The sequence below is a fragment of the Diceros bicornis genome, chromosome 39 (assembly GCF_020826845.1).
Source record: "Diceros bicornis minor isolate mBicDic1 chromosome 39, mDicBic1.mat.cur, whole genome shotgun sequence".
Taxonomy (NCBI): Eukaryota; Metazoa; Chordata; class Mammalia; order Perissodactyla; family Rhinocerotidae; genus Diceros; species Diceros bicornis.
The window spans coordinates 17,675,238-17,694,281 of NC_080778.1; the positions used below are offsets into that span (position 1 = coordinate 17,675,238).

The 19,044-nt window shown below is 42.2% G+C and overlaps 1 protein-coding gene across 3 annotated transcripts in view; it reads right to left on the reverse strand.

The window, feature by feature from the left end:
• Positions 1–19,044, reverse strand: part of MTHFD1L (methylenetetrahydrofolate dehydrogenase (NADP+ dependent) 1 like) — a 209,112-nt gene that overhangs the window by 132,069 nt on the left and 57,999 nt on the right. For 2 of the 3 annotated variants that reach the window (XM_058534152.1, XM_058534153.1), the window contains exons 12-17: positions 15,312–15,448; positions 13,055–13,101; positions 8,797–8,904; positions 7,841–7,915; positions 6,515–6,617; positions 1,263–1,339 (exon numbers count right to left, since the gene is read on the reverse strand). In XM_058534152.1, coding sequence (XP_058390135.1) covers positions 1,263–1,339; positions 6,515–6,617; positions 7,841–7,915; positions 8,797–8,904; positions 13,055–13,101; positions 15,312–15,448 — 547 coding nt within the window. Of the gene's footprint in view, positions 1–1,262; positions 1,340–6,514; positions 6,618–7,840; positions 7,916–8,796; positions 8,905–8,936; positions 9,698–13,054; positions 13,102–15,311; positions 15,449–19,044 lie in introns of those variants that run through there. The other variant, XM_058534154.1, reaches the window with a different exon arrangement.

Consider the following 19,044-nt stretch of genomic DNA (forward strand, 5'->3'; position numbering starts at 1 on the left):
CTGCCCCTTCCTTAGAAAAGCGCCACAACATCCTGCTTTTCTTTGAACAAGACACTTCTCACCGCCAGACAGGAGGCAGGGTACACAAGCAAATCTGTGACTGCGATGTGAGGGGCGTCCCCGGGGCTGGGCAGTGCACGCCGGGCACTGGTCTCAGGACCACACTCAGGTCCCGAGCTGCCAGCTCAGCACAGGCGTCGTGAGAAGGTGCCCGTCTACCTGCTTCCTGGGAGCCGTCCCCAGTCACTCACCCTGAAGGGTGTGCCAACCCTCGCCTGTTTCTGAGAAATAGGATACCTATTACCCTGAATCTAGAGACCCTGAAGACACTCCCACTATATTCTGGGCTGTGCTTTTCTCCAACTATCCAATTCCATCTTCCTATCTTTCAGAAACTTCTCAAAATTATATGGCGATGATTTTGGTTTTCTAGCACGGATACTGACTATTTGAAATTTGTTTATATGCACAAATTCCAGGATTTGGAGGAAGAGGGATGGGGGATGGGCTTAGCTTGTCCTCTTGATTCAAGCCTCATACTCACTTTTAATTCAAAATATTTCAAAAGGTCCACGAGTCTATCTGGTACAAGGACTAAATATTATAGTGAAAGTGATTCTTTTTTCACTAACAAAAATTTAACAATGTAAAGGCCATAAATCTAAAACTGTCTTAAAATCTTGAGTTTACTCTAAAAAAAAAATAATTTAGAGGCTTGCTGTGCCTGGCAGAAAAATCATGGAATGAATTTATATTTCCTAAGCGCCACTGCCCTACCTCGGAGACCTTTTAAAATGAAGGCGAACATCATAATTTATCTTCCACGTTTTCTGCATTTGGGTAATAAGACATTATCCTTAAAAACTCCTCAGGCTATTAAGCCAAATAACTAGGTGTTTGTTCTTTTGCTTGTGAAATTTGAATAATGTGTCTGAGATTTTCATTTTTCAGCTGTTATGAAGATGTAGTATTAACTTGGTAGGTTTGCAATAAAGTATGTAAAAATTTATATTCAAGGGACACGCTGTTCTTCCCAGGAACAGAACTAAGACAACACAAGAAAAGGATCGTAAGATAATACGAGAGGCTTTCTGCCTTCTCCTTCTCTCTCAGTCCTGCTGAGGGACGGAAACACCTCGAAATGGTGGGAGACCCACTGGCCACTGCAGGTGGAAGAATGAGAAGAGAGAACCAGCTCCTGGGCCGGTGTAGACCCAGGATTATAAGAACAGAGCCACTCCTGTAAAGAAAATGCCACCTACCTGCCGGGAACATCCCTTCTCTGTGTTTGCCTGCCCAATCGTTATTTTTCGTAGAAATCGGTCATTTGTATCCAATACTGAAAGAGAAGAGAACAGATTATTCAATCAGTGAACATGGACTGGCCGCCCAGTGCGTGTCTGTGCCAGGGAAGCAGTGGAGAGCAAGAGACAAGGTCTGGCTTCCGTGGAGCTGACATTCCAGTGGGTAGACACAGAGAGGGATAAAAGAAACAAGAAAATATCAGCCAGTGCTAAGAGCCTGAAGAAAATAAAGCAAGTGATATGAGAGAGTGTGTCAGGGCGGTGGTGGGGTGGGATGCCATTTTTGACTAGGCAGTAAGGAAAGGCACTTCTGAAGTGGTAACTTTTTACACTGAGACCTGAGTCACAAGAAGAAGCCAACTGAGTTTCTCAAAAGGTTAAACATTGAACAATCATATGACCCAGCAATTCCACAGCCAGGTATACATCCAATAGAACTGAAAGCAGGGACTCAAACAGATACGTGTGCACCGTGTTTGTAGAAGCATTGTTCACAAGAGCCAAAAGGTGTAAACAACCAAGAGTCCACGAACAGAAGAATGGATAAACAAAATGTGGTATATCCGTACAATGGAATATTATACAGCCAAGAAAAGGAATGAACTTTTGATACATGCTACAACATGGATAGATGTTGAAAATATTACGCATAGTAAAATAAGCCAGATACAGAAGGACAAATACTATGTGATTCCACTTGTATGAGGTACCTAGAATGGGCAAATTCATAGAGACAGAAAGTAGAACAGAGATTACTAGGGGCTGAGGGGAGATGGAAAGTTATTGTTTAACGAGTACAAAGTTTTTATTGGGGATGATGAAAAGGTTTGGGGTATAGACTGTGGTGATGGTATAACCTCTGTAAGCCTTGTGAATATATTTAATGCCATGGATTACACGCATACAAATGGTTAAAATGACATGTTATATACATTCCACCACAATAAAGAAAACAAAATAAATAAAGTAGTATTGGGGGGGAAGAAGTCAATCATGTTTCCAACAGGCACCAATTATCTTTATTTTTTTTCATTGGTTTGTTTGAATTGCACTGATTTGCATTTTGTTTGTGAAAACTAGATTTGGTTTAGTGAAAACCAAATTTACAACACCAGGAAACAAAGGCAGAAAGACAGAGAGTTCACTGATAATTTATGTGGCTTCAAATAACAAGCTGTCCACACCGACAACTTAGATCCAATCTATTAAACATATAATAGGGCACTGACAAAAATGGTGACAAGAATTATGTATTTGGGGACTAAAAGCATCTGTAGGATGAAAAATGTTAACCTTTTCTTTCACACACAAAATACCAGCAGACTTGCCACCCTGTCCACCTCTGTTGTGCCCTGACTCAGCAGCTGCCGGTCTTTTCCTCTATACAGAATACACTCTTTCACACACACACTCAGACAACGCTCATCAAACCTTCTTTATGATCTTAAGATAGAAGCAGAGTACATACAGAGAAAGGAATATTCTCAATGTTATCACTAGCTAGTACTTATTCTCCAAGACCTATGGTACAGTCATTAAAGCAAAAACATTTCCTATGCTCACGTGGAGTACACACAATCTTGGCACAAGATTGCTGTGATCGGTTTATTGGAAATTCAGCTGTTTTTTATTTAGCAAAGAGAACACAAACAAGCCAAAAAAAAAAAAAAGTTGGCAAAATCAACTATAATCAGCAGCACCAAAAGCCCAGCTGTGCGTTTACCCTGGCCGTGGCAGAGCAGGCGTCTCACCCCCCAGTGCTTCTGATGTACAGGGAAAGAGACGTGCGACGTGCGAAGTATCAGCAACATGAAAGAGAAGACACGTGAAGACTGAATTCTGACACACAAGAGAGACAGATCCCAGGAAGTTACCCTAAGTTAGTGATACATAATGCCTGGCCTCTCAGTGATGGAGCTAAAGGTGGAATGAGAAACATATTTATACATTTCAGGAATATTTACTGAGGGCCCAGCTTATGGCAGGTCCCATGTGAGCTGTACAGGGATTCAAAGACAAACAAGACATCAGTCTCTGATCAAAGGCGTTCACTGGCCAAGGGGAGGTATGGAGAGCACAGTAAGTGTGCAGGGGGGGAGATCTGACTTTTCATTCATTGCTCTAGACGGTCCCTTGCGTAATACAGGGCTGATTATGTCTCGAGGAACACGCAGAGCGTGGCTAATGGCTAATTACATAGGCACCACCAGCTCAGCATCTGGGTAGCACAAGGTACTACATCAGGAGCAGGTCAGCGGAAGAACTGTACCCGTTCCCCAAAAGGCTGTCGTGTTGGGAACCAGTAACCTAATGTCAGTCCACTGGGGGTGACTGAGGCTTGTCGGTCCTCGGTCTAACGGCCTGTGAGCCCCCGGGGGGTTCTGATGCTCAGGGAGGGAGGGCTGCAGGCTCCTCCAGGAACAACAAAAAGGATGGAAGTCTACTGTTTCTTCTGCCTATGTTAAGTGTTTCTGGAACAGTCTACAGCCTCCCAGTTCCACCCCCTTACCAGGCACTCACAAGGCCTTTAAGCTTCTGAGATAAGGCATAGAATGAAACAACCATCAGTTAGATTTCTCACATGCTGAGAGGAGAGGAATGACTATTAATATGTGACATCCATACGGTCTGAGAGGAGGTTTCCAGCCCCACATGGTCCTTCAGTGTCCCCTCTCTGGTTATCAAATCATATAAGCATCTAATCTCATCATAAAGGTTACACTATTTCTAGCTCTAAGCCCATATTGCCTTAAAAAAAACTCTGCTATTAAATGACCTCAATTCATTTGATCAAGAGTTTTATTTCTTATATTAATTCATGGGCATAAGAGCCAAACTACTTATCAAATGTCATCCCAAACTCCTCTGACCCAGGCAGCTTGTCTAGAGCAATAACATTTTCTTCACTTTCATGCCCTAAACAATAATGTGATTCTAGTATTTATCTGGAATAATTTTTTAAAGATGTCACTTCCATTAAAATTGATTTGCTATCGCAGTACACTTCAGTCTCCTTCTGCACGCTAGCCCCAAGTATAAGGGATCATGTAGCCGTTCTTTTCCAAGACCCACTGTGTGAGCCACTGCCCAATTTCTGATGGCTGCCTTGGCTGGAACCACAATGCAGATGTGGAAGAAGGCCCACTTGTGCCAAAATTTCTCTTTTAGCATATCCATACACCAGGTTCAAAACCTGCATTTTTCTTTCATAAGTAAATCTCCAAAAAAGCTTTAAAGAGTAACACCAACTTGCAAATGCCTTGAAAAAGTTGACTACGCATTTTGGATATAATGGTATTATAATAATTAATCCTCCCAGTTACAAAAAAAAGTAGGCTTCCCAATAAAATGCTGAAAATATTCATGTCAGTTATTAAAAATCATGTTGGTCTGTTCAATAATAGCAGTGCCTTAAGTAAGTTGTGGTTCATCCACGAAGGAATATTCTAGAGCCATTTAAAATTACTATCACAACAAAGAGCTAACCAAATGGAACATGTATATTATGATACAAATGAAACTAGTAGGGTATAATTATAATTGTAATTATACACAAAACACAGATATACACAAAAACTATGAATAGTAGTTTTATTAGTATAGTAAGTATAGTATTCTTCTAGACATTTCCAAAATCTTTATAATGTTATTACTTTTATAATTTAAAAAAAATCTTTAAAAGATTCCAAAGAGATTTTACTTTCCTTTAGGAGTTTGGGAGACAAACACACACAGAAAAACCATATCACACAACTATTACCACAATGGCACCTATGACTATTTGGGGAGTGCTTCTGAGTCTGGAAAGTACTCTCATGTTTCAGTAGGGCCGCGCAAGGGGGAGGCTGCTATTATTACTCCATCCTAAAGATGAGGGAACTGAGTAAGTTGTTTGTCCAAAGCTGCGCAGCTCATAAATGGTAGAGCCAAGATTGGGCCTCTGGTCTTGGTCTCTCCACCTTACTGATTTCTTCATGAACCGGTTCTTATGGATTCCCAGGAAGGGAGCTTCATGAAGGGGTGGACTGAGCTGTGTCTGGGAGGGCCAAGACAGGGAGATGGGGTGGGGACGGCTGGACAAGGGTGGGCAAACGGACAAAGGCAGGTCTGTCTGACTGGAAAGCAGACAGGGAGCAAAGGTACACGGAGCCACACGGTGGTCCTGAACACCAAGCTACGTGATGGCGATTTTCCCACATGGGGTGGAGGCTTCTGAGCAAGGAAGTGACAGGACGACATCTCTATAACACGAGCCTACTGAACTGGGAGATGGAAATGGAAGCAAGAAAATCTATTAAAAGGTAACCGCAATAAGTCAGGCATCTGATAAAAATGTTCTGGAAGTTGGTAGAAATGGGGCATGTGGTGGGGAGGCCTGAGAACAACACAGAGAGGGTCAGGAATACGCACCACCTAACCCTTCTGTGGCACCTTAGGTTGCATCAAGTTCAAGTGCTATTACCACATCCCTTTAAGTATATGTTAGCATCTCCACTTGCATCTCCAAGAGACCCAGGCCCAGAACATGCACGTGACTCGCTCAGGGCCACGCAGTAAGTTAGTGGCAGGGTAGAGACACCCACTCAAGGCTCTTGACTCCACGTTTAATGCGTCTCCCACGGTCCCACCACTGCAGAGGGCAGTGTGGGGGAAGGGAGGGTGACACAGCTAAGAGGGGAGCGGAGAGGCCAGGATGGAGATCACAGGAAGTCTCTCTACGCTGCATTTGAAGAGTTAGAGGATATTCTAGTAGTGGCGGGAAGCACGTCCCAGACTCAGAGGAAAAATTCAGCACAGAAAATACACATTCCAGAGCTGCTTAGAGTTAGTGGTAAGGAAGTGAAGGGAAGAAATTAGGATGCTGGGTAGGGAGGGCAGCGGGATAAATAAGGGGAGACACAGACACTCAATTTTTTTTTTTTTTAATACAAGAGGCCAGAGAAGAAAAGTAATTTTCCTTGGAAATCTGGAAGAAGTGGGAGTGGATGGGACCAAGCCCAGACAGAGATGTTGGTTTAAGAAGGGCGCAGCCTTTTCTCCTATTCAGGAGGCAAGGATGAGAGAGAGGAGGTAAGATAACAGTGACTGAAATAAAGGGAGGGATCATGACATACAAGCTGGGAAGAAATAAAATGATGCATTTGTGCAACTGATTTGAGAGCTTCAGCTGGAACACGTGTCATCCTCCCGATGCAGCCATCAGCACCTACCTCTCTGCCACGTGATGGTGGAGGGGTCGATGTCGAGACGGGAGAATCTCCTCATTTCCTCTTCTGTCAGTGCACTTGGATCCGTCTTATTTATTCCCAGTTTCTAAGGATTTGGAAGAAAAAACGTGATCGGTTTTAGAAGGAACAGAAAGCAAACTGGAACTAAAAGGGTCTCTCTACCCTTATTTTCTCTGTGACTAAAGTAAAGCCTTTTTAAAAACCGAACTTTGAGTAAATTGTAGGTTAGGCCAATTCATAAATGCCTAAGTCCAAATATCTCCTAAATGGAAGACACTGATATTTGTAAGCTACCCTTAAAATGACAGCTCTGAAAATGCAGTGCAGTTGACAGCACACAAAGAACACTGCTTGCTGTCTGTCTCGGCCTGAGGCCCTGGGGCTGCTCCACAGGGTCTCTGTGTGCTGTGCTCAGAAGGGACACTGCTGTCCACATAAACGATGCTCCAGTTCATTAGTTCTGCTCTCCAAATACAAATACCAATAATTCAAATAAAGTTTATGTCTATGTTTTCAAAACAAGTTATTTCTAATTCACTGAGGAAAAAAAACCATTAAAACTTGTAATGCATCTATCTCTGTAAAGGAAACGTTCTAAAAAAGTGGTTTTTAGTAAAGAAGTATAAGAAAAGAATCTGGGAAACAGAAACTATAGATGTCGTAGCTGCTGAGGATAGCATATTGTGCATTATTCTCCACAAACTAAACTTGGTTCAGTAAGAGGCAAGGGGGTGAATTTTTAAAACCGATTACTACCAACCAGTGGCTTGTAAATTATACCAGTAGAGTTGTTTTTTAGTCTCTGAAAAAGAGCCAGGGGAAATCAATGCGATTAGTAGGATAAGGAGCAAACAGCACTGGAAAATGATAATATGGACAAGAATTAAGACCACTTCCACAAGCACAATCTTAGTATCTTGCTGCCGCAAAAACTGAGGTAGATGAATTTTCAAAGGCTATATGTTATTTCCTAGAAATTTAAGAAATTTCATGAAAGACAAGAACTCTTGGAAATTCTGATTTGTTAGTTGACTGGGGTACTCTAGATCAGAAAAGCAGTCCTCTCATTCTACACAGGAAGAAACAGAGAGCTAAAAAGGTGAACTAACTTGCCCTCCCAGCTCTTTGGCGCAGGATCTGGTCTTAGGCTTCTAGTTCTGTGCTCTCTTGGCTGTATTGTTTTGTCTTTTTAGACTTTAACACCCAAAAGAGTATCCAAAACCAAAATCAAATCAAGTTCAAAATCTCCGGCTTTGATGATTTTTCTGGGATATGTTCTTTTTAAAGAATCACTAACTGGAAACTTACTTTGAGCCGAGCAAGCTGAATTTTTGAAAATTCTCGGACACCATTCACTGAAGGAACCAGTCGATTATACAGAGCCTAAAAACACAAAACAAAAATAAAACCCCACACAAGCTTAAGGGCCAACCATGAACTTGGACAATTCATAGGCTATGACAAAGTTCATTACATTTATAACCAAACTGTTTAGATTACAGATCCTATTAAAATTCTTGGCTAATATGAACAATGCAGACTTAAGTTCTGTCATTTTAATAAATCTGACTAGAACTGAAATAATGCACATTGCAAAGAGTTTATGTAAATATATATTTCTTGATCTACAGCCTTATAACTATCAAATTAGTATTAATCTGTATTTGGCTTCAAAAACCTCCGTGGAGTTACTTTAATTGGAGGTAGTCAGGACCCTTGTAAAATGTGCCAGAAAGTCTCACTTTTATCCGTGTCCCATATCTATTAGGAATTAGCACCTGGCACCGTGTCCCCTTCAGGTGGGTGATTTACATCTCAGACTGCTTGCATCTGAAGCTCAACCAGTGGGCCTGCCCTCTTGAACAGCACATCTAGGAGAGCTGCATGGAATGTTAGAGTCTAAAAAAGATCTCTCTCCAATCCCCTTAGTATAGACCAGAGATTGGACCTATGGGCAGAATGAAGAGAACTGGTCTACCAACCACCTTCAAAACTAAAGACTCATCTCTCAAAGATTATTTGGCTTGAAAAGTACAACTGACACAATTCACCCAACAACTTGGCAGTGGTCATAAACTCACTGGAGAATCTGAACAAAGTATGGATCTTCTCCTCAAGAAATAAGGACATATATAAAATTCACAACATTTTGAATAAACTTTTCAGAAAGTTTACAGACTCCAGAAGTTTTTCCATGAACTCCTTAAGAATCCAGGAATCCCACGATAAGATGTCCAAAATGGCCAACAAGAAGCCTTTCTCACCTTATCTGTTTGAGTGTTTTCGTGGAAAATCCTTGTGTCGATGGCAGCGGCCAGCAAATTATTGGCAGCGGTGATGGCATGGATGTCCCCAGTCAAGTGGAGGTTGAACTATAAACAACATGAAAACATCTATCTACTTGTTTCAAACAACCATGGCAGTATTCAAGGAATTTCTGAATAAACAAAATATGCTAATTATATATCCTTAAAATGAGCTAGGTCCACAAACAGCCTAAATTAGAAAATCAATGTCAGGGTCTTCCACTCGACCATAAAGAACCCTTGAGAAGACTCTCTATTGCAAATTCTTCCTTTCTTAGGTTAAGGGTAAAACAATCTGATGGACTTAACATTGGTTTCCTTATTTTCATTGACTTTTATGCATTGTTTTATGATTTAGAAAATAATACTGTATCAAATGTACTTTAGAATAAGGCAGGGAATAACATAAACAGCAACAACAGAACAACATAAGATTCGACAGAAAGTCTCAGAAACAGAAAATACATCACCCTCACAACTCTATTAATTCTGTTATTTTTCTTCCAGTCTTACGTGCACACAAGATTATTTGTAGAGTCAGCATACTTATAATTTAGTACCTTCTTTTTTAAAGAACTTACATTCTTATGTAATCCTCTTGCTTACGTATAGTTATAGTTTATAGGGGCTGTATAAGTGAGTAGATGTACCAACATTTTTCCGTCTCCTATGCCTAGATATTTAAGCTGCTTTCACATTTTCACTTTTGCAAAGAAGGCTACAATTATGAAGAATACAAGCCAGCAGTTTTTTAAAAAAATTAATTGCTAATAAGCAATGTATTTCCAGCAGTGTGGTCACTGGGTTAAGGATCTTGATAAGATCACCAAATTGCTTTTTGAATGGGTTGAAGTGCCACCTGCAAAACACGAGTAGATCGGTTACTTCAGAAACAGAGTAACTTTTGAACTAAAAATATAAGTTAATTTAATAGTCGAAAAAGTGGTATTCTAAGTTGCACTTCTCTAATTTCTTGGAACGTTGAACATTTATATTTTCTTGTTAAAATTTTATTTTATTACGTATAAAATACATGTTCACTAGAAAATATGAAAAATTACATGTCTATTTATTTTATAAAATATATTTGTAATTTTAAATACTGAGACTATAACACCATAATAGCTTAGACCTTTGCTTTTACAGCTAGTGTTACTATTACTAGCATTTTTACATCACTAAATAGTCTTCAAAATGTAGTTTACTTGATAGTATTATTAAACATCTAAGATTGTTTCAATTTTTTAATGCTACAAACTATGTGAAGATAAATGGTTTTAAAACTAAATCTTTGCCCGTACATCTGATTTTTCCTTAGGTTAAACTAAAAATGAATTTATTTGGGCCAAAGAGTATGAATGGTTTTAAGGCACATAATTCTAACTCCCTTCCAGAAAAGTTTTATCGACATACACTTCCCAGCAGGGTATAAGAGTGGATTTCAATCTCTTTGCCAAAACTTGGTATTATTACTATTTTAAAAAAATCCATCTCTGTCAATTTGACAAGTCAAATGATAACTGATAGTAGTTTTAATGGAGATTAATTTGATTATTAGTGAAAATCAACAACGATTGGTTAGTTAATATTTCTTTTCTGATGTTTCTTTTGAATCTTTTTCCCGTTTTACAATTGGGGTATATGTTTTCCTTTCTAGCTATTTGATACCCACCTGGACGTCCACAGGCCCCAAACAGGACTCTCTTCTTCTGACCGCTGTCCCCCTACACCACTACAGTTCAAACCTCACACCCATTACTCCCCCAGTCCTCCATTTCAACAAATAATTCTATCGAGTTGCTCAATTTAGTATCCTGGATATAAGCCTTGAATCCTCCCCTTTGCTCGCTCCCACATCTAATCCTGAAAACATGTCTAAAATCATCATCATCCTTTTTTCCATCCTCATTGCCACTATCCTGGGCCACGCCACCACCATCTTTCCCCTGGGCTACTTGCGTAGACTCCTTACTGGACTCCTAGTGTCCACTCTGAGCCTCCATCAATCTATTCTCTGCACAGAAGCCAGAGTGAATTTTCCAAAACCCAGTTTGCATCATGTTAGTACCCTGTCAAGATGCCTTCAATGGCTAACCATGATTCTTCAAATAAAATCTAGCCTCTTGGCCATGGACTGCAATAGCCTGAGAGAGGTGGCCCATTTCTCTACTTCATCCCCCTCACTCCCTGCTAGCCCACTGGGCTCCAGCCATGCTGGTGTCCCCTGGTTCCCTGAATAGGCCAAGCCCTTTCCTGCTGCCTGGAATGCTCTCCCTCATTCTTCACAAGGCTGGTTCCTTCTCACCCTTCAAGTCTTAGTATTTTCACTTTTAATTCTTCATCTGGAATTTATTCTAACATTTTCCATGATTATTTATTAAATAAGTATCTTCCAGTATGCACTGTCTATTTATGGTGCTCAGTCAGATATCTACTGAGTGTCGGGCACTGTGCTCAGAGCTGGGGATAGACGGATGAAGAAGACACGAGAGGCCCTTGAATTTAAGGAACAAATTGCCTGATTGTGTTTGGCCTACTCAACTATCATGAGGTCGTTCCAACTATCTTTTGCCTTAAGGTTGGCCCAACTCTGAGCCATGCAGCTAATGCCATAGGACAGCAGGACATCAATGCCCTTTCAATGCAGTCATGTGCCATATAGTGACGTTTGAGTCAATGACAGATGGTACATACCATGGTGGTCCCATAAGATTAGTACCATCTCGCCTAGTTGTGTAGCAGGCTATACCATCCAGGTCTGTGTAAGTGCACTCTATGATGTTCACACAACGACAAAATTGCCTAACGAGGTATTTCTCAGAACGTGCCCCCGTTGTTAAGCAACGCATGGCTGTATTTGCTAGCTAAATCCTGAGCCGTAGTGGGCATGTCCCTTGTACTCCATCCTCAACCCGGCCTCCTGGCCCTGGATCTTCCAGGCTTGCGGACGTTACTCCAGCTCCACTAGACGCGAGGTCGGGGCTGTTTCTCTCAGCAAGGCCTTGGACTACTCTTTTTCACTCCCACCTCCAATTTTGAAGATTATCCACATTTTCCCTTGAGCGTCCCTGACACCTAGGCCTCTGTGGGTAAACACCACTCCTCTTCCTTCAGCAAAGCCAAAACATATTTCCCAGTGAGGACCTACCATGTGCCAGGCACTCTGCTAAGTGCCGGGGTCTATGGCCTCTAACTCACCACCACTGACCAAACCAGATGGAGGCAAACACAGAGTATGTGGGGATCTGTGGGGTGGAACAGAATCTAGGGAAGTACAAGCTGGGCAAGAAGAGCAGAAAAGGAAGAGAAGAACATTCTAGGCATGTGAAGAAGCTTGGAATCCAGAGGCAACAGGGCAGGAGTCTACAAGGAATCGATAGGATGGAGGGGGCATGCACACGGGCACCTGAGACAGGGAGGCTGGAGAGAAGGTGGGGGGCAGCAGCGCACGAGGACCCGCCATGCGATGCTGGATGGAGAGTGATGGAGTACCTACTGAAATACACTAAACAGGAAAGTAACCTGCTCTGACTTAAGTTTTAGGGAGCTTTCTCGGGACCTGAACTAAGAGGCTGATGCAGAGAATAGAACTGATAAGACCTAGTCACTGGTTAGATACAAGAGATGATGGAGTGGTTGTGCAGGGTGTAGAAAGAATTCTTGGATGAATAAGAATTGACACCATTGGCCCTTTTTGCCCATTTTTCTTTGGAACTATTTGATTTTGGAGTCTCAATTTACAGAACTGAAGAGTCCAAGTCTTCCTGAACTTGGGAGTATAAGAGATGACTGATGAAGATAAAGGTTCACATCCTCTTGTCCAGAACCACTGAGGCCAGATGAGTTTTGGGATTCAGAATACTTTGGAATTTAAGACAGGTAGAGTGATGGACATATAATTTATTTATAATTTATTTATATGTCCACCCCAAGCAGGATCTAGGTCAACATTCATTAATCAAAAGCAATATTTCTGCAGCAAAATATATGAAAAGTCACACCAAGTGACATCCACAAAATCCATAAATAGCTCATAAGAGTAAATGTCAGGTTTTGCCACCAAATGAGTCACGCAAACATTTTTGATTTTCTGAGTCTTTAGGACTTTGGGGGGTTGAGCATAAAGGACTATGGGCCTGTGTTCATGGGAGCACAGAAAAAAGGTGTCAGGAGGGAAAAACAGTGGCACGTGACACGTGTCTCTTTGCAGTCTTACCTCCTCCATGGGGATGACCTGGGCATATCCGCCGCCCGCAGCTCCTCCTAAACAACAGAGCAGGCACCATTTGAAATGAGTCACCAAGTACAGCTACACAGGATGGACAGAGCCCTAGGGACACAGCTCCCCAAACCCAACAGGGAGGCTTGTACCCCCAAGATGAAATAACAACAGGCAGTGAGAAACATTAACTGTCAATCAAAGCAGAGCAGAAGGGGACAAAAGTTCACCCTATGTCCAACTATGCAATTTAAGGACTGTGTTTTTTCTGTTTAAAAAAGGACTAAAAATAATACAGCAAATGTCAGTACAGCAAAACATATATCAGGATAGGAGATTATTTTATCAGTTATTATTAGATCTATGTGGCTACGCTTCAGCTAATTTTCACATGCATGTAAGTATCAAAAACTTTGTTAAGGGGCCGGCCGGGTGGCGTAGTGGTTAAGTGCGCGCGCTCCGCTGCGGTGGCCCGGGGTTCGCAGGTTCGGATCCCGGGCGCCCACTGTCGCACCGCTTATCAAGCCATGTTGTGGCGGCGTCCCATATAAAGTAGAGGAAGATGGACACAGATGTTAGCCCAGGGCCAATCTTCCTCAGCAAAAAAAGTGGAGGATTGGCATTGGATGTTAGCTTAGGGCTGATCTTCCTCACACACACACACACAAATAAATAAATAAATAGTTTAAAAAAAAAGAAAACTTTGTTAAAAAAAAGTCCACCTGATAAACTCAGACTAACCCATAATAAACTTCAATTTAGTTTAGATAACAGTAGATAAGATTTGTCATGCTGTTTCACCCTCAAAATAGTAAAGTTATTAAATTAAAAAGTCTTCTCGGGGCCGGCCCGGTGGCGCAAGCGGTTAAGTGCGCGCGCTCCGCTGCGGCGGCCCGGGGTTCGCTGGTTCGGATCCCGGGCGTGCACCGACGCACTGCTTGGTAAGCCATGCTGTGGCGGCGTCCCATATAAAGTGGAGGAAGATAGGCACCGATGTTAGCCCAGGGCCGTCTTCCTCAGCAAAAAAAAGAGGAGGATTGGCGGATGTTAGCTCAGGGCTGATCTCCTCACAAAAAAAAAAAAAAAAAAAAAAAAAAAAAAAAAAAGTCTTCTCTTTCCTAAAACAAGGATACCTTCCACGTGCATACCACTTTACAGTTTACCCTGCTTTTTACAGGCCATCTCATTTGGTCTTCACAACGACCTGGTGAGCCCCGTCCTATGAGCCTTTTTACATTTTTACAGATGTGGCTCAGAGAAGTTGTGACTAACTAAAGGTCACACAGCGGTAAGAGGTGCAGCCATGAATAAAACCTCAGCCTTCTTGCTCCAAGTCCAGTGTTCATTCCACTACATAATGTATGACATTCTATGAGTTATCAATGCTTAATGAGTTAGGAGTCATTAATATTTCTAACAATAATATAAATACAACACTGCTAAAACCCACAACGTGCCGAGAAGGAACAGTAATCGCAGCAATAAATGCTATTGTAAAGTGAGCTGAAGAATGATTCATGATAAATGAATGAAGAAAGAGGAGTGAACGTGAGGGGGTCAGATATCAGACCAGCCACGGCCACAGAGGAATTTCATCACATCTCTCTGTCCACAGCCAGTCAGTTCCCAGAGCCCCTGAAGCCCCACATGGCAACTCTGATGAGACGAGACTTAGAGCCCAGCCCAAAAGGCCTCTAACTGTTTGGATGGAAAGCCCTTCACCGTGGCTGGGATGATAAAACACCAGTACAAATGGCAGCTTCAAAATCGCTTGGCGGGCCGGCCCGGGTTCGGATCCTGGGCGCGTACCGACGCACCGCTTGTCCGGCCATGCTGAGGCCGTGTCCCACATACAGCAACTAGAAGGATGTGCAGCTATGACATACAACTATCTACTGGGGCTTTGGGGGAAAAAATAAAAAAATTAAAAATAAATAAAATTAAAAAAAAAATAACTTGGCAAAGAAGGTACCGATGCAACAGAAAGCTTCTGTGCGAGGTCAGAGTCCTGAGCAAGAGCCTTGCCATTGTTCGGGGGAACCAAGGGCTCCACTGAACCCCCCTACAGGTCCCTCTGGGGGAGGACCAACATGGGTGACCTCCACGTACTGAGTGAGCAGGAGGGGTGCATGTAGGGAGGGAATGCACCAGTTCCTCTGATAAGCCTTAACTCCACATCTGCTGATGTTGTTTTTAAACTTGTCTCCTCTGAAAATTTCGCTCTGAAAAATACACTAGTGATTAAATAAAGTACCTTTAACTCCAAAAGTCGGTCCTTGAGAAGGCTGCCTCAGACAGGCAAAGGAGTTGATGTTCAGGTGTGCAGTCAGCGCCTGAACAAGCCCAATGGTCACTGTACTTTTCCCTTCTCCAAGAGGGGTGGGTGTGATCCTGGTTTGGGGGGAAAAAGTAAATTTAATAATACTTCCTGGAAAACCTACACAAAATCAACCCATGGGGGCCAGTCCAGGGGTATAGCGGTTGGGTTCGGCACTCTGCTTTGGTGGCCCAGGGTTCGTGGGTTCGGATCCTGGGTGTGGACCTATACACTGCTCATCAGGCCACACTGTGGCGGCGTCCCACATGCAAAGTAGAGGAAGACTGGCACAGATGTTAGCTCAGCGACCACCTTCTTCAAGCAAAAAGAGGAAGATTGGCAACAGATATTAGCTCAGGGCCAATATTCCTCACCAAAAAAAAAAAAAAACGCTTATGAAAAATCAACTAAAATCAACCTACACAAAATCAACTAAATCAGAGGATATTGGTAGAGAACATACTAGTCCAAAATCCGGTTAATAATTCAAATTTCTTGGACCATATGGTCTACCCACATCACATAGGCCGTGCTTAAGCTAAAGTCTAGATATAGACACATCTTTGCCAAGAGACCAAAAAAAGTTATTTGGCAGTGGTGCTAATAACATTATCAATGTCGCACCTCCCTCAGCCTCCACCACGGCGAGTAGCAGCAGCAGTAGCTACGGCAGCGCATCTGAACGCAGTGAGGGACACCACGGACATTCTGCTTGAGATTTCAAGAATTTTGAATACTGGCTCAGTTATGGAAACTCTGTTTATTTGTGTACGGCTTTGTGAACAAGGAATTAACCCAGAAGCTTTATCGTCAGTTATTAAGGAACTTCGCAAGGCCACTGAGGCACTCAAGGCTGCTGAAAATATGACACGCTGACTTTCTGGAGAAATCTGATGAGATATGTCAAGCTCTGCAAGAAGATTTGAAGACTGCACTGGAGTCAGGAATGTACAATGAAATGACCGCATGCAGCAGTGTAGAAACATTTTCCTTTTCAAAAGAATTATAAAACCATAGCTTTATAAATCAGTGGACAGTGGCTTACAGAGAGAACTATCAGATGTGTTTGCCACATCTTTTTTTTTAACGGCTCTAATGCTTCAGCATTGCTCTGTTCATATTTATGTATTCCTTATTTATAGCTCTGATAGCTTTAATTTTCTAGCAGTCTGTCCATCAGCTGTGTACATCTGCCATGCCTGGGTGAAGTATAGTGGAACTCATCAGTAGTAATGTAGTAGCTATGACTTGTTGACATTTCCATTATAAACTTTAATTTTGAATTGTTTATGCATAATAACTGTGGATGTATGTTGTTTGGGGCTGCAAGTTGACAGAGTTTCAGCCACCATTTGTGAATTTTGGTTTAGATTCATTATATCAGAATCTTGTTTGTTATAAGAGTCCAGAAATCATTTGTTGTAATCTGCTCTTAACAAAGAATATTTAGTTTTTTAAACACCAAGTCTGACTGGCAGTTAATAGCGTGAACCAGATCATTTTTGTATTGATTGAAAAATAAAACTTCAAGAAATTTAAAAAAATAAATAAATAAAATAACATTATCAACGTCAAGAAATGGCATAGAACGATCCACCAAAATGGTTTAAATAATTAAGCGGATGTTATTTCTTGCTGATGGGTAATTTGGCATCCCTTCTGCCAGGGCCATTTACTGGGGGCATATTGTGGGCACAGGGCCTAAGTCAACGGTCCATGAGTGAGTGAGGCACGGCCAAAATCTCAGGATTGGAAGGGATTCCAACATCCCCACTCGTCCACCTCCTTCTAGATATCAGTACCCAGGGGTGTAGCCGCCATGTTTGAACACAAGCAGTGATGGATCTCCAGGGTGGCCCATTCATTTCCAGACAGCTTTTACAGTCAGCAAGTTCTTTTTCCTAAAGAGGAGATGTCTGCGTTCCTGTAGCCTCCTATCTCTTGGAATCAGACACGTGAAGTCCACCCCCTTCCCATACCACAGCCCCTCAAACATTTGGAAAGAGTAAGTCCAAAGACTCTCAGTGCACTAAGGCTCTGAGGAGCTTACTGCTGACTGCAACACCCTACAAAACCAAACATCACAGGTTCACAACATCATGGTGTTAGGCAATAGGACGGGTGTGTGTTACATTCCCAAGTAAGGCCTCATAAAATAGGTACTTAGCATACTCTAACCACAGTAACAAGTTTTAAAAACCGTCATTTGGGCCTCCAATTTGGTCTTCCATGAGTCAAATGGTGTGAATCAGGTTGTCTAGGACACTCAACCACAACAAAACTGGTGATAGAGTTTTCTGACATACAAAATCCAGTGATGTGACCACAAAGAAGTAACGCCCTCAGGTACTATCTCAGACCACCACAGCCAATCCAAATATTCATTAAGTACTACTATGTGCCAGGCTACTAGACCACGGGGACACAAGGACGACCATGTTGAATGCTATCGCTGTCCTCATAGAGCTCATGGCTGATGGGATATGTGCCCAGACAAATCAGCAATTACAATGAATGTGATAAACACTGAGACAGAGGGATAGGACAATTAGACAGTATTATGAGAGCACATGGAAGGAGAATCAAACTAGGTTTGGAACATCAGGGAAGGCTTCCTGGAGGAAGTAACATCTAAGCTGAGATCTGACAAATGAATAAATATTAGCTGGATAAAACTGAGGGTGAATTTGGAGTAGTTAATATGCTAGACTTTGTGCTTTATATTTATTGGATTAATTATTTTTATCTCCATTTGACAGATGAGGAAACTGAGGCACAGGGAGTTTCAGTAACTTGCCCAAGGTCACACAATTAGTAAGCAGAAGAGCCAGGAATGAAATCTAGGCCAAGTCCCCTGACATTATTAAGCGATTTCTATGGATGGAAATCATTAACTATAGCAATTTCAAGCATGGCAATGAGTAAGATTACTCAGTGACAGTGCGAAAAAAGGTAAGGACAGAACTGCTAAGAACGTTTTCTCCCAAGGAATAGTCAGAGGAGAGACCAAAGGAAACTAAGAAGGAGCACTAGAAAGTTACAGAAACTCTGAGGAGGAGGCAGGGGCGTGACAGCGGAGTTTTGGAAGGAAACCAAGAAGTGTCCACAGGGTCAAATGCCTCAGGGTCTGAGGCCGGGTGAGGTCCAAGAAGCGGTCACTGGTGACCTCTGCGGTGGGGAGCTGGTCAGCCAGCCTGAACTCTGCTCGGTGAGGTCAACCTCAAACTCCTCCAGCCACACGACACTTGGTCGACATGAAGATTCAGAGCCACAGGAAGGTATTTATGCTTTGAGTCAGCTTTCTATTTCCCGAGATACAACATGAATAAAAGCAGTTAACAAGCCACAGGCATCCCAATCTTACCACAGCCTGTGAAGAAAACGCAGTGTCAGAAACAGGGCAGTGGAAGTACCACTCTGAGCAGTTACTGTCTGCAAAGGACTAGGTGGTTGACTGCAATGTGTCACATGAAGGATTACGTTTTCATCCCCACGGAGATGCTAAGGCAGCTACTGGAGACAGCCCAAAGCAGACACGCCCAGAGATGACCTCCTCAGAACTTCAGCTAACCATCCAACTCTGAATTAGAAACACAGAGCTGCTTAGCTTTCTGCCAACTAATACAATTCAGGAAAATCAGAAAGCAGGAAGTATTTATGAGGAGCAATG